This window comes from Corvus moneduloides, chromosome 1 (assembly GCF_009650955.1).
Source record: "Corvus moneduloides isolate bCorMon1 chromosome 1, bCorMon1.pri, whole genome shotgun sequence".
Classification (NCBI taxonomy): domain Eukaryota; kingdom Metazoa; phylum Chordata; class Aves; order Passeriformes; family Corvidae; genus Corvus; species Corvus moneduloides.
The window spans coordinates 145831325-145847286 of record NC_045476.1 but is presented as its reverse complement, the minus strand read 5'-3'; the positions used below and the strand labels follow the sequence as shown (position 1 = coordinate 145847286).

At 40.6% G+C, this 15962-nt stretch overlaps 1 protein-coding gene across 2 annotated transcripts in view; it reads left to right on the top strand.

Moving 5' to 3' along the window:
• The window catches only part of DPYS (dihydropyrimidinase), a 38716-nt gene that overhangs the window by 6372 nt on the left and 16382 nt on the right, over window positions 1–15962 (top strand). Inside the window, exons 2-7 of one of the 2 annotated variants that reach the window (XM_032131249.1) lie at window positions 122–236; window positions 1018–1386; window positions 4701–4859; window positions 7007–7186; window positions 8032–8221; window positions 14874–15030. In XM_032131249.1, coding sequence (XP_031987140.1) covers window positions 1117–1386; window positions 4701–4859; window positions 7007–7186; window positions 8032–8221; window positions 14874–15030 — 956 coding nt within the window. In that variant the 5' untranslated portion in view covers window positions 122–236; window positions 1018–1116. The remainder of the gene's footprint in view (window positions 1–121; window positions 237–1017; window positions 1387–4700; window positions 4860–7006; window positions 7187–8031; window positions 8222–14873; window positions 15031–15962) is intronic. The other variant, XM_032131259.1, reaches the window with a different exon arrangement.

The window sequence follows — 15962 nt, the reverse complement described above, 5'->3', positions numbered from 1 at the left end:
GGAAAATTCCATAGAAACTAGTACCTGTGAGATAGTACAGAGCAGATCTTTCCCCTTCTGCTCCAAACCTTTAGCTCATTTTCCAGTTGTCCTCATTTTACTTTCCCACCTCTTTTTCCAGGTCTATATTCTGAAACACACAGGCCACATCTTTGCCAAGGTCACAGCAGCCTTGTGTGAAAGCCGCCACAGAAGATCCTGACTCTCCCCTGGCCCTCGGGAAGGGCCCCCCTGGGGTAGGGAGATTTGAGGGGCCAGCACAGCCTGGGGCTGCAGCTGGAGCCAGCAGTGGTTGTGTGGGCAGCGGCGTGGGGCTGTGGAGAGCACAGGCTGGGCCTGCCGGGCAGGCACAGCAGGGCCGCGGGGCAGATGGAGTAGGGCATCAGATGCTGAAATGGGATTTTCATATGGATGTTGGCACACACCCCGGCTTCCCCCTCAGTCCAGAGTGGTGTCCATGTAGTGTCATTGCAGGGGCAGGGGGGAGCTGTGTTTGGATCCTGAGGGTGGTATGTCCAAAATCATTTGAGAAACAGCTTTGGAGCAGCGTGGACCCCACCATCTCCACTGAGAAGGGTGCATTTCCCTCTGCACAGGCCAGACCCACAGGCTCCCCAGACATGGCTGCAGGAAGCTCAGGTTACCCTTGGGCTCTCTGGCTTCTTCTGTGGAGAGCTCAGGTCACCCTTATTTTCCTCAAATGCGGCTGCAAAGAGCTTGGTTTGCTTTTGGGCATCACCAGGTGATAAAATGGCCACATTTTCAAAGCAGCTCAGCAAGTTGCAAACCCCTGGGTGCACAGAGCAGGCTGGAACGAGTGCCATGAGAACACCCTAGGGCCCCTGAAAACCTGGCTTGCTTTATCTAGGCGGAGTCCAGAGGAAAATGGCCTGACGCCAGTGCTCTGCTCCCATTCATGTCACTGGGCCAGACAGGGGTGGGAGGTGGAGCCGCCGGGGGCAGAGGGGGCAGTTCCTCCAGTGTCTGTTTAAAGAGCATGGTGTGGTGTGTGTTTAGGGCTATTTGGAGACAACTGCTGCTCTGGGAGGAAGGGGCAGTGAAGTGCTCTCAGGCAAGAGCAATTTCTGAGCTGAGGTCTCACTCTTACCTGCTGGCATGCCACCCCAAAAGCAGGCTCGGCAGAGACTTTTGATCAAAGGGGGAAAAGTTGCGAATGATGACCTCTCTGTGGTGGCTGATGTGTATGTGGAAGATGGAGTGGTGCAGCAGGTGGGACCAAACCTAAACCCGGAGCCCTCGACTGGACTTGTTGTGCTGGATGCGACCAACAAGCTGGTGATCCCTGGGGGCATCGATACTCACACACACATGGAGTTCCCTTTCATGGGTAGCAGGTCAAAAGATGACTTCTATACTGGAACCAAGGTGGGTGCACATATTCACATCTGTGTGTGCATCTGGGCTTTCTCAGAGAGGGATGTCTGCTGCACATTCAGTATTACTTCTAAAAGAGAGAATAGAGTGTGAATCAAGCATGGGCGATTGTTCCTGTCCCTTTGATTGGGACATTGTCACAAAGCAGTTGGGGTACTCAGAGGTCCACCCTCAACCAGTTTGGTTCCTTCAGAACCTATTTGGGTTCCTTCAGAAACTATTGTGACTGCGGGGGTCAAGTGGGGCAGGCATTTACCCTGGCTGTCAGCATGCAGACTATAACCTGCATTGGTACCTGCATCAAGCTTCATACTTTTCTGAGCAAAGGTTAACTAAAGCAACAGTTTAATTCTCCAGTGCCATTTGAGCACTTTTGTGATAATCTGATCTTTCTCCTCTGTTAGCATGAAGGAATGCAGGTTTTTCTTCTGTCATTTGCTTTGGTGCTTACTCTGTCTCTCAATGAAAGTCCACTTAAACACACTTTCTGAAAGTACCTAATTTCTCCCAGTTTTACACTCAGAGTAGGGATTTCTTTCAGCTTTTTAGCTGATCTCATTATATTCCCTGCATATGAATAGTGTATCAGTTACTCATATTAATGGTATAATGTATCATCTCCATACAGCTTCCATACCCAAAATTTTCAAGGTATTTTTCTAAGAGCTTTGTTGGGCAGACTGAAATCCTTTGTTCACAGAAAGGATCACATTGCCCTGTGACTTGGCTTGTCTGCTAGCCAGCACCTTCACAGAGACCGTTACACCCAGTTCCTCTCACAGCAGAACTGGGTTTACTGAAAAGCAGAAAATAAGTTTTTAAGGTTTTCTGAGTAACTCCGAGGTACTTATAGGACAGGGAAGCTGCAAAGCAGAGGCTGCGTACACAAAATAGGATGTCCAGATAGTCACTTCAGAGCCTACAAGAAGATTCTAGATCCAGCTTAGAGATCAGATAGGTCAAAAGTTAGATATTGGGGATATTCTTAAACCAAGTCAAAGTGTGGAGAGTGTTCAGACCTATTCACTGAAGGTCATCACCTGGCAAATATTTTGGCAAGAAATTCAGGGAGACAGAGTTGTATTCCAACTATTGCGAAATATGCTACAATGATTAGCTAAGATTTACCCATTCAGTTGAATACCTAAAGGCACCTCTCTTTACAAGTTGAGGGGAGAAAAAGTTGTAGGGGATAAAAAGAGAGTTTGAGTGGAGTTATGGAACCCACGACTTTTTTTTTTTTTTGCAAGTCTATAAATTTTCTTTAAATCCTGTTTAACAAATAAGTCAATCAGTCTTGTTGAAAAATATTTGACTGGTGGAACTTTTCCTGGAGAAAATATTTTGCTCAATTCATCAGAGATTTACAAATCTCCAAACTTCTCTTTTTGCAAAATATTTACAAATATTTTACAAAATATGTAATATTTGTAAATATTACATATTTACAAATTTTCTTCTGATTTCTAAGTGAACAGAAGGAAGGAAGAGAATGATTTTTCATTAGAAAAAGGAAGAGTAATATAGCATGAGGGACTGGGACAGGCTGGATAGATGGGCTGAGTCCAACAGTAGAAGGTTTAACAAGTTCAAGTGCTGGTTCCTGCACTTTGGCTGCAACAACCCCCTGGAGCGCTACAGGCTGGGGACAGAGTGGCTGGACAGTGCCCAGGTAGAAAGGGACCTGGGGGTATTGGTCGACAACCGACTGAACATCAGCCAGTGTGTGCCCAGGTGGCCAAGAGGGCCAATAACATCCTCACCTGTATCAGCAATAGTGTGGCTGGCAGGACCAGGGCAGTGATTGTCCCTCTGTACTGGGCACTGGTGAGGCCACACCTCGAGTGCTGTGTCCAGTCCTGGGCCCCTCCATCCAGGAAGGATGTTGAGGGGTTCAAGCACATCCAGAGGAGGGCAACAAGGCTGTTGAAGGGTCTGGAACACAAGCCCTATGAGGAGCGGCTGAGAGAGCTGGGGTTGTTCAGCCTGGAGGAGGCTCAGGGGAGACCTTGTCACTCTCAGAACTCCCTGCAAGGAGGATGTAGCCAGGTGGGGGTCAGGCTCTTCTCCCAGGCAACCAGCGACAGGACAAGACGACACAGTCTTAAGCTGCACATGGGGAAGTTTAGGCTGGACATTAGGAAAAAATTCTTCACAGAAAGAGTGATTGGGCATTGGAATGGGCTGCCCAGGGAGGTGGTGGAGTCACTGTCCCTAGAGATGTTTAAAAAAAGACTGGAGGTCTTTTTTACCTCACCAACTAAACCATGGTCACTTAGTGCCATGGTATAGTTGGTAAGGTGGTGTTAGGTCATAGGCTGGACTTGATCTCAAAAAATTAACCTAGTTAATTCTGTCGTTCTGTGATCCTGTGAATTTGAACCATGCATATTTTGATCTGAATTAGTTGTACCTGCTTTGCAAAGGGACATTGTTGAGAGCAATAGAGAGGATTTTTTTTTGCTAATCTGGAAGACAGCAACCATTTCAACAAAGGAATTTCTGTATTGGATCAATTTCTTTTAGTCAAGGATCTGGCATCTGAGAGATGTTTTTCCCCTCCAAAGGAAAACAAAGTAATAATTCAATTTTCATAAAGAAGAGAGAAAATTATTGGTTAAAAAGCAATTTTTGATCACCATACATCTATAAAGTAAGGTTGTAGTTTATTTATCTACTTGACAATGTTTATGTAGAGGATGTAAATTTCTCATTCTATTTAAAGCTCTCTATACAGTTTTACTAAATGATACCCCGTTACTAATAAAAATACACTTTCAAACACCTTTAAAATCTTTTGGTGTTTGGGAATTTTCATACTGTATTTTCAAACTCAATGTGGTTTTTTGTTGTTGTTGTGTATTTGTCCCTTAATTATTTGCCTGTCACTCAGGCTTGTTTTTTCTACTACATAGACTCTGAGGAAGCACGTCTCAAGTGGACTGTGCTTTTCTAGTGCTCTTCTTTCTCACTGATTCCACACACTTGAGGAAACTCACTGATGCATGAAGGCTACAGACACATCTCCAAGTCTTTGATAAGTTTTTGTACACGTGCGAAAGCTTCTCCTTCAGCCTGAAATTTTACTTGGAATCTCCTGAATACATTTTTGAGAACATTTTTCTCAAAGCAGATGAAATTAATCTCCACAATAATTTTGCGAGTCTGGACTTTACTCAGGGATACTCCTCAGTGGCTTTTGGCTTTTCAGTGTATCCAGATTAATTGTTGTAAGGGAGTTAGAAGAGGGTGGGAGGAAATTTGCATTCTTCCTGATTGCTAAATAATAACTTTCTTCTTTTCAGGCTGCTATAGCAGGAGGAACCACTATGATCATCGACTTTGCCATCCCTCAGAAAGGTTGTTCTCTTACTGAAGCTTTTGATACATGGAAAAGCCGGGCAGACCCTAAAGTCTGCTGTGATTATTCATTGCACGTGGCAGTTACATGGTGGAGCAACAAGGTAGACAACAGAGCTGGTTTTCAATTCCATAAACTGGTACCACACCTGCTTTGAATTAGTCTTCACATGCTAAATATTGCTGGTTAGTGTTTTTGTGATTAAAAACAACATTTGAAATAGCCCCTACCCTTCTGAGAGTACATGGATTGAAAAAAAAAGCAAGTCTGCAGATAGCCTATAACTCTGGATAATACTGCACAAAGTTAGAGGTAGTGCTTGTGCAAGACCAAGACCAGGCAGGTCAGAGGGGGAAAGTGGTGTTTACAATAATTTTGTCTTTTGTTACTTGAATACTTAATATTTTATGCTCCTTCTGAGCTTTGGTGGTTTTGTTGTGGTTTTTTTTTTTTTAATAAGGGTATACATGAAAAATATGGTACTTGACTTCATTTGTAAAGGAAAACATCTTTTCCTGGGTGACTGCAGTAATACCCCTTTGAAGTAAAGCAGGACTGGAGTCAATAGTACATCGAATGGAAAATAATCTAAAAAACCTTTTTTGAATTTACATATGGGAAAATCATCTTTGCTGAGTGAATGTTGCTGATAGCCTGAAAGCTTAAATGAATAAAATATTTTTTCAGGTGCTTGATATCTATCTGAATGTGACCCATGTTTTACAAGACGACTTTGGATTCTCTGAGAACTATGCATCAGTACACAGATATGTGAAATAAATTTCCTATTTTGTATATGAGTACTTCTTCTAATTTTTAAATTCTAAAGTATATGCACAAAGCCTTCACTCTGCAAACAGAGTATTTGGTATTCTGTGTACTGAGTGCCAAAATAGACTGACCACAACTTCTAACTTAAGGCAAAGACATGACATAAATTCTCCAATGAAGTTTGAGTAATGTGCATTTGAAACAGGCTTAGCAGACAATAGTGGAATTGTACTGCAAACCAAATAAAACTAGGGAGGTGTAAATCAATGAAATGTTCTAGTTTATATTAAGAATCTAACTGTTTTTAAAGGCCAAGATTAAAAGAAATGGAAAGGTCAGGCGTTTTGTAGCTGTGAAAGGCCTGGGTGAAGAAGACTGATACTTCATGCCCATCTGATTAGCTCTCATCTCCTCAGGATTTAAAGTATTAATTAAAAGTATGCATTCTTTACAATGCCTTCTGTTAATTGTAGTAAATAGTGAAGAAGAGGATAAATGACATGTCTCTATAATTGTGCCAGAGCAGGGCCTTTTGTCAGGTATTTATTTGACAACTCCCACTCAAGATGTGCTCCCATCCCTCCTCTGGATAAATTTCTGAGTTTTTTATAAATCTTACCCTTCGTGGGCAGATCCAACCAGATTATTAGAGAGAAGATGAAAAATATTATTTTACTTTTTGAAAGGAATTAATCCCATGGAAATTGTAATAGCATTACAGCTACATGTCAATTACTGTCACCATCATTTGACTGGGAAGGGAGAGCCAAAGTTATGCAATATACGTTTCTAGCTAACCAGTTGTGAAAGAAGCCTTCAGACTAAAATATGTGTCTTTCTTTGGGATGTAATGTTTTGCTGGGCTTCATAGGCTCTAGTAGAAGTGGGGAATCCTATCAAGCCGTGCATGCCCAAAAAAAAAAAAAAAAAAAAAAAAAAAAAAAAAAAAAACCACAGGCTCACACTTAACATTTTGGAGCTGTTTTGTTTGACAACAAGATGTTTCAAAAGGCTGTGTGTATTGTTTAGAGTCAGGACCAAGCTCTAAAAGGTGAAATCTTTCCTGTCACCATGTTGTTTACCAGAAGCTGCAGCCTATTGCAATCCAATTTTGAACAATAGTTTTGCACAAATATCCATGTTGTCTTGAGTTGGGAACATTGACTGTAATATTAGAATGGGTGTTTTCAACATCAGGAGGTTTATTTGAAATAAAATTCTGCCTCATTACCTTTTGTAAAAAGCATTCCCTTCCTACAATTAGCTTGTGCTTCCAATATTTGCACTGCAGTGCTACTCTTTTATATACTTTGAGAATCAATTTGATATTAGAATAGTCTAAGTCAGTCTTTAAATATGTGATTTGGCAGATCTGTACTGAACATATGTTTGATGGGTGAGTAGAGGCTCACCCTTTATATTTACGATTTCTTTATACCAAGTTATTAAAATGTAAAGTGTAATTGCTGTATTTCTCAGGTGAAGAAAGAAATGGAAAGTCTTGTTCAAAACAAAGGTGTCAACTCCTTCAAGATGTTTATGGCCTATAAAGACATATACATGGTCAATGATGAGGAGCTGTATGAAGCCTTTTCCTGCTGTAAGGAACTTGGAGCAGTTGCTCAAGTCCATGCGGAGAACGGGGAACTAATTGCACAGGTGCACATTTGACATTTTGTCCATGAAAGTCAGGAATACAGATGGTCCTAACCATAGGGCTGTCCAAACATAGCTCATGTAACAGGAGCAAATCCAGAGGTATGAAGAAAGCTTCACTGACTGGGCACAAAAATCTCAACATCCCTCTATGCATAATTAGCCTCACTGCACACTTGCTACTGCCACCTTAGTGCTGTGTGGAGGCACTGAGAGTTCTGAGGCACTGAGACTGTAACTACACTGATTGTACTCAACACCAGTGATAACTTGAGTGGCTATAATGGAATAGTTTCTTCAACTGTTCCAGTCAACAGCATTTTCACTGTGCCCCAGGTCCCATAACGGAAATTAATTCATTGCTAAATAATCTCAAATCTGCACATCTTAAGTTTCTGAACAGAGTAGAGACAAAACCTTTTGCCTCTTAAAACTGCGGAATTTTCAGAGGCTCTGGATATGCATCTTTGTGCTTCGTAAGGATTTTTCCTTTTTTTTTCTTTCCAATGAGGGTTAGTAGCATCACTGGACGTCACTGGCCTTGATATTTAAGCATACATATTGTGAGAGGGGTAGGGTTTTCAAGAGCAATGATTTAATCCTGCAAGCCAGTGGAGTGTGTTCTCTGAATTTAATTAGGTATTCTGAGACCTGAATTTATTGAGAGATATATTGGATTTCAGATAAAACTACAATAACTTCTTTTTGAAAAAAAAAATCATAACTGTCTGATTTTTTTCCTTGAACTGGCTGCAACAGCTGGTTCAGAATCCATTTGACTGACAGGATGTTCATGACACCATGGCTACACTTTAACTGACTCTTACATGCTTTTGTGTGGTCTTCAGGGTGCAAAGAAGATGTTGGCAATGGGAATAACTGGCCCTGAGGGTCATGAGCTGTGTCGTCCTGAAGAAGTGGAAGCTGAAGCTACACAAAGAGCGATTACCATAGCAAATGCTGTGAACTGCCCCCTTTATGTAGTCCATGTAATGAGTAGATCTTCAGCAAAGGTGATCAGTAATGCACGAAGAGAAGGTAAAAGTTCTAGTTCTTTTATGCTTGGACAATGGCATTGGGGGAAGGGTCCTGGAAAACCAAACACAGCATTAGTGTCCTACTTGTCATGGGTGTCCCACTTGTCATGGCTGTCCTACTCAGAATTTCTTGGAGTGGGATGTCTAAACTCTGTGTGTGTGCGTGTGTGTGTGTGTGTGTGTGTATGTTGTTGGGGCCCAAGGGGAGCAGTATGGAAGAACAGCAACCAGAATTGAGACTTTCCCTTCTCCCCAGAGCAAACTTTTTTTCTCTTTGTACTGTACCTCCAAAGTCAAAGTGATGGCCAAGACAGCATTATTGCATTAAAAACGATGTGACCAGTTCAAGACAATAAATGCTCTACTATTCTCCTCCCTTGAGTTAGTCTGCAAGACTTTACCAGATATCTTGATGAGAAATTCTACATTAGAGACCACACCAAATTTTTACAGACAGTGCCATGATGTGACCATGACTCCTATTCACTGGGCACTTAAAAGTCATGGTGAAGATGATAGTGTCTGAAAGCTTTGATTCCCACCAGTGCAGGGTTGCTCAGGTTTGCACTGCAGTGTTCATGAATAATTCTGGTCAGCCAAGGGGGCCTGACCTTCCTGACCATCTCTTGGGCAGACTAGAAGCAGCCTGAAGGCTGTAGGTATTCAGGATGTTTTATCTCCTCATCTCTAAGTCCATTCAGAGCAGCACATGGAACACCAGCACCGTGAGGAGACATTATCAAGGTGGAAGCAGCAGGACAGAAGCCCATGTTTTGGAGGACCTAAAACTATCTGTCCTCATTATCTTTTTACATCTTTTTTATTATGTTTTTACATCTTTTGTGTTTACAGCTTGTTTTCACCTGACTTGATATGAATTTCATACAGACCTCAGTTTCCCTATTTCTTGTCTTTAGATAATGCCTACACAGGGGGCATAGATTATTAATATTAAAATGCAGAGTGTGAGATTGTGATAAATCAGAGCAGGGTGATGTCATTGTGCTAATATAGATGGATATGTTTATGCACAATATGTATGACCATGACTTCTAGTAAATATTAGCAGGAATTCAAGTTTATAAAAGAGTTTACCAGAATATATTTTAATAGCACATCTTTTTATACTGTGCTATACTGGATTCCTCCACTAGATGCCAGTGCTGCTGGGAATGTGGGTTATATCCATCAGTGCACGTTTGTTTGTACACTTCACAGGCGTCATGTGAACATTACCTACAAGAAGCTGTAACAACAGTTGAAATACCCAGATTAAAGATGAAACACCGGCTGTGAACATAAAAGACCTAAAACAGTGTTTTATAATACACTGTTCCAGTAAAGAATTTTATGCTGACAGTAAATATTATAAAACATTGGTTAGGCGTGTTTTGTAAGAACAGTCTGCAGTGCCAGTTTGATTACTGAGGATAAATGTATGCTTTTCCAGTATGTGCAAAGAAAGAATTGGGACAATTTATGTACATTGTGGTGCAAATTGTATTTTATATCTTCCTGGGCTGATGCAGTCAGATTCATCGGTGTTTGCCTTTGTGCACAGCAACATATATCTTCATACTTTATATCTAGCTGCATAAAAATGTACTGTTTAGAAAATAGAAATCTAAAATTGATTAAGAAATTTCAAAAGATAACTAGAGTACCACAAATGTAGTTACAAGAATTGTAGTTTTTAATGAGACTGATCTGTATAAATTTTGGTAATTGGAAATTTGTCATTGTTGGTTTCAGTAGATGTTATTTTCCATTTTTCAGTTAAGAGTGGTAATAGAAAGCAAGGAGTTCCAGGCAAAAAAAAAATTCTCAAAGTATTGTATGAATGACATAAATGGAACTCAAATATTTCAATGAAAGACATTCAACTTGGACAGGTTAAAAACCACTCTAATATGAAAGTTGTGTAAACTCTTAAATATTGGGAGCCTCTCAAGCATTTGAAATATTCACTCTAATATAGTTTATTCATCTTTTCAAGATAATTTCTCCATGTCTTGATGCTAGCTTCCTGCTATTCACAATTGTGAAATTTTTTATGTTCCTTTCCAAGCACTTAGCAAGAAATAAAAATTGTGTGCATATTCATCCCTGCCCATGTCAGAGAAAGACTGATATCCCTTCCAATTCCATCACTGACCTCAGAAGGGGAAAAACTGATCTTCAGTGAGTGAAATCTATTTTCTGGTTGAGAGTGTGATACCAGAACTGAAGCATTGCTTCTCAAATTCAATGGGATGGTGATTTTCCTAGTCAAAAATGTAAGTCAGAGCCCAATTCTTCCTTGTCCCTCATTTAGCTATACAAGATGAGAGCTAATACTGGAGGCTAAAGGCCTGATATAACTTGCTCAAGACAGTAGGCATAATTCTGTTGTCTTCAATGAGCTATGGCTCAGACCTTAAAGGTTAAAATCAGTCATACACACTGTAAAGGAATAGCAGTTCTTATTCTAGATTAAGCAAACTTTAAGAGAATCAGATGAGAGAAAGTCTTTCCTTCTCTCTTCCATGCCAGAGCTCTGACCTACAGCAACACCATTCAAAGAAGGAAACCTCCAGATTATAGCAGCATGTTTTTTTCATGTACATCAGTAATAGCTACTGAATATTCAACAGGGAATCCAAAATTCCACATTGTGACCATGTTGGAGAGGGACAGGCTAACTCCTGCCCTCATCCTGTTCTTTTTGGAGGGTCCTACCAGCCTGTTTGCCAAAAGCAATGTTTTTTCAGTTCTCCACTGAGAGGGTCAAAGAATCTTTGTGAGAACTGTCTTTTCTCAGTGGGCTGTTTCTTCATCCCTGTGTAAAACATGACCTTGAATCTTGAGAGAATAGGTAGAGGAACTGTATTCTTCTACAGAAGGAAAGTCTGATACATTTGTGTGCATGAAACTCTCATTCCTTTAAGTGGGAAGACAGAAGGGATTCTCTTCCTGCTATTGTGTAAAATCTTCCCTCCAGTGAGACTACAAGGCTGTAAAGCTCTGGTGTCAGGCAGTGCAGCTCCTTCTCCCTATTAGGATTACCTGATGTGAGCTTACTGGGGAAAATTAATGTGGCCTTGTCACCCATTCCTGCCACCAGAAATACTTGTGGAGAGAGCAAGGCTAATATAATGTGATTTAGGGGTAGATGATTTATACTGTTTCCCCCTAAAAAATTCTTTCAATTTAAGTGTGCTAAAGCTGGAGACCATAGAATCATAAATGGTTTGGGTTGGAAGGGACCTTAAAGATCATCCAGTGTGATGATTAAAGATTATGTCCCTTTCCTCAGTTAATGTGCTGCTACAGCCAGGAAAATGGGACTTTCTAGTGGAGACCTGGAGAGCAAAATCTTACTGAAAAAGTCAATTTTTAAAAATGCTTCTTCTTTTTTAAAAAAAAGTGCATACAAAAACATGTACTTGGCCAGATTCTAAGAAGCTTACTTAGACTTACAGGGTTGGTTCCTACCATCAGTCACAGGTTATGTCTCCTCTTAGTGAGAGGAAAGACCTGTCCATTGCTGAGGGTATACAAACTCTCAAGCTGATTCTGAGCACAGGAGTGCAACTAAAAATGTCAACTTTTTAGCTGTCTCATGCAGGACAGCTCAGGTCTGGACTGTGTATAGCCTAATGGATGCAATGCTACCCCTGATTCAGTAAACCCTGCCTTGCACTTCTGCTCCTTTCAGAGCATAGCTTGTGAGTATCTTTGCCCCATATGACTTTATCTTAAGTGCTTCTAAACTTCTACTAGAATAAGAACATATGGACCAGTTTTTCAAGCCTGTAAACGTTAGTTGGTGTTTACCAGTGTTGTAACTCTTTTTGAGTTCTGGTAGCTGGTAAAAAAAATTGCAATTGAATGCTCTTTTTTTTAAATAAAGTAATCTATTAAAAATAGCTCTTGCTAGCCAGTTTGGGCATCTGATAAAAAGTCACCAAATACACAGCTATTTACCAGCTGCTCAGAGGTGTCAGGAAGACCAAACAACAGAATACTTGCTGGTTCCTTTTTTTTATTAAATTCTGGAAAAGTTAACAATTTGAAAGACATGATTTATCACTGCATTACTTCACTTTTATGCCTATAGGCAGAAGCCAATGAAGCTAGAAGAAACTTAATGCAGAATTTCCTTGTTGCCAGTCAAGCTAAAAGAGCCTCAGTGCAGAATTTCCTTTTTATTGGGATTAAAGCAGAATCTTGATATTATTGTATCCTTCAGTCTGGCTAGTCATGGCCCAAATGAAATGTAAGAAATTGCACATTCAGCAGAACTGTCCAGAGGTAGTCTGTTGAAACTGCAGTGTTCAGACTCAAAATCACTTGACAGAACAGCTTCTATTCCTCCCCACTCATGGGAACAAAGGGAGATAGTAATCTGAAACTCTGCAGAAACACTGTCATCAGCTACGGTACATGAGTTAGAATCAGTTCAGCATATCCAACTGGGAGCTTGGAAACTTCTTTTCATTTTCATGTTGTGAAGCTGAGATGAGAAAACTATTTTCTTGTTATTCTCTAAATTATTTATTAAGCTAAAAATTCAGTCTTGTCCTGATAATAATTTGTAGCTATGTCTTAATTATTCATAGTTCAGGTTTACTTTGGATGAAAGCTTCTTTAGCTTGTTTACATGCAGTAGGAGAGACACAAACCACACTTCCCTCTCCCACCCCTTTCTGGTGAGTTTGATCATGGAAAATCTGTCAAAAGACTGATAGGTAAATATGACAGATTGGTTATATACACCAGACCTTCTCTACATACATCTAGATTGGTGGCAGCCTACCCTCAAATACAGTGTTTGGGCTTGCCCAGGGAAGACCAAGAGCTCCTGCAGGAGTCAGGGAAGACCCTGAACTAAGGTGAATTAGGTTTCATCCAACTGTCCTGGTTTCATCCATCTCTCTTCTTAGGTTTCATCATTCAGCTCTGAATTAAGAAAACCCATATCTGCTCAAATCTCCTCATCAGTGAGTGGTCATATCACTTCCATGCATGGCCTCATAGTCAGTGCTTTTAAGTTCTGAAAACTAGGTGCAAAAACCAGTAAATAACTACCAAAGTCATGTTTTCAAGTCTAAAAAATGGTGCTCTCCCTCTGAGCGCAAGTATTAATCTATAACATACGTAGATAAGTGGGAGTGAGATCTTAGAATGTTCCAAGACGAGGCATCAGTCTGAGACAAGCACATTCAGCATGTCAGAGCATGCTGAGGTGGTCGTAGGAAATCAGTAATGCTAACAGGGAGTCTTTAGGCTGAGGACGAAGTTGTACTAATATTCCAAGTACTCGGAATAAATACACAATACAGTGACACCAGAGCAGACCTTGATTACCATGTAGAAATAATATTGTGTGAGGCCTTTTTGCAAATCTAGCACCAAAAATTTCAGGAATGGCACTAGTGCAATGAGAAATGTATTTTGAAAATAATTGAGCTCCTCAGTAGCTATCTATGCTAGTGCAGGAGTTACAATCCAGCAGCTCACAGAAGTAGCAGTCTAATGTACAGAGAGAAATCTGCAACGGTTTGCTTTGTTGTTTTCCAGCAGGTAGTATGACTGTATGACTTACACACAGAAAGACAGAGAAAGGTCACAGTCTTGTATCACCAAGCAATTACCAGCTGTGGCCTTGCTGGGGCAATGCAGTGATAGTTCTAATAAAAATTATGCCTGGAGTGAAATCCAGCATCCATAGCAAAATACCCACTGCCTGTAGGGATCAGGGGAGGGAGAAGGCTCTTGCTGGGACCCAGCAGAGACTTCCTTTAACCCGCACCAAGCAGCCTCTGAGTGGGTATGGGAGGTCCCAGCTCATTCTGGTTCTTTAGTGACCACTGCAGTTGGAGGCATCAGCACCTGCCAGCTGCAGAACTGCAGAGTGTCTGGACCACTCGCTCAGGGAGTCAAACATTTTGTTCTGATGAGCTTCAAACCCACGTTTCCCAGGAGGAAAAAGTAGTTAAAATATGTTAGCTCTGTTTAAAGGCTAGCATTTAGTCTGGGCTGGTGTCCTCTTCTGAGGAAAACAGGATCCTGTGCAGCAAAGAATAAAAGATTAAAAATCAGGAGATAACGTTTAAAATTGAATTATTTATAGTTTTTGATTTGGGAAATGTTTCTATACTTCTTAGTTTATGTCTCCTGCCATATTGTTCTTCCTGGCACAGTTATAGCCTGACAATTAAAAGTAGCACCTTGCAAAGTCTGTATGCTGTATATATTAACTTACACTGTTATGCAGTCAGTAATTTCAGAGCACTGAAAAGGTGCTACCAAGTATATGAATCTTAAACATAATTAATTCAACTGAGGACTGCATTCCTTTTGAAATCTCAATCACATTCCTAGTAAACAATGTGTAAAACCCATTATAGTAAATCTGTTAACAATTTAATTAAAAAACTTGCCCAAGCAATGTTCTTAAGAGGAAATATATTGGGAAATCACTAGCAGAATATTCAGAACAAAGATGCTGTGTTATAGCTTAGTTTATTATGTCCTTCCATATGTTGGTGTTTAATTTGAAACACTCATTAAAAGTTAAATTCATTGCCACCAAAAATATCCTCAACAGAGAAAATACAAGTTACACATTTTTATGTTTGATGATGATACCTTTGCTTTACATTTTTCAGGAAAGGTGGTTTATGGGGAACCTATTGCTGCAAGTCTTGGCACCGATGGCACCAACTACTGGAATAAAGACTGGGCTCATGCTGCAGCATATGTGATGGGACCCCCACTGAGACCAGATCCATCTACTCCTGGTTTCCTCATGAACTTACTGGCCAAGTAAGCAGATGAACAAACAGTAGCAGCTGATATCCAAATGCATAGCAAATTTTGTCAGGAGTACATAACAGCAGGCTGACGCTCTGGAGATTTTCTAAGTACAGAATGTTACATTATCAGAAAGGAGAAACCGAAATAACAGATGAAAAATATTTCTGTTTTCATATTTTATTTCTCTGAACCCTTATGGCCTTCTGTCCACACTTGATTTTATTCAATATGTCTTGCCTTGCTCATACCACAGGAAAAATTGTAACATGACCAGGAAGAGAGTAAGGCTGTAAGTCAGTGGGAAATGTGTAAAATGTGAGGTCATAGCTAGATTTCCTGGGGTTTGTTGTCAGCTGCCTTTTTCACTTGAAATTCAAATGTTGCATGAAAAATTAAGTCTGCTAACTTCTGAAGGTACATGTAAGTTGTCCACTTCATAATGTCTACTTCAGAACGAAGTGGAAAAAGAAGTATCTTTCAGATACCTGCAGTTTACATTACAAGATGTGTGGTTTGCTGGTATTTTATGACCAATAAATGTTAACTCCACAAAAGGGTTGAATTTGACCGAAGAGCCTGTACAGGTATGCCTAAACACTGGCTAACTGTTGTGCAGAGCCGTGGTAATTTCAGAGTTCATATGGAGTGACACAGACAAAAACTGCCTGAAGTGAGGATGAAACCAAGCTGCTTGCTCTGGGCAAAGAAGACAGTCCTCCATTTGTGGGACACCTTTGATATATCCAGAGCAAAAGTGTCAGTGTTGGGGCTTTTTTCTTCTTAGGGGTTTCTGAAGAGGGAACTGCTTCATAGGGCAACTGGCTGTTACTGTGGAGCCAGTCTTGGAGGATGGAACTGAAGGTAGGCTGGCAGGGCATATCAGTTTTGATCTTGAAGGATGGATGACTTGGTCTATGCAGCCTTACAACAGGTTTTCCTAT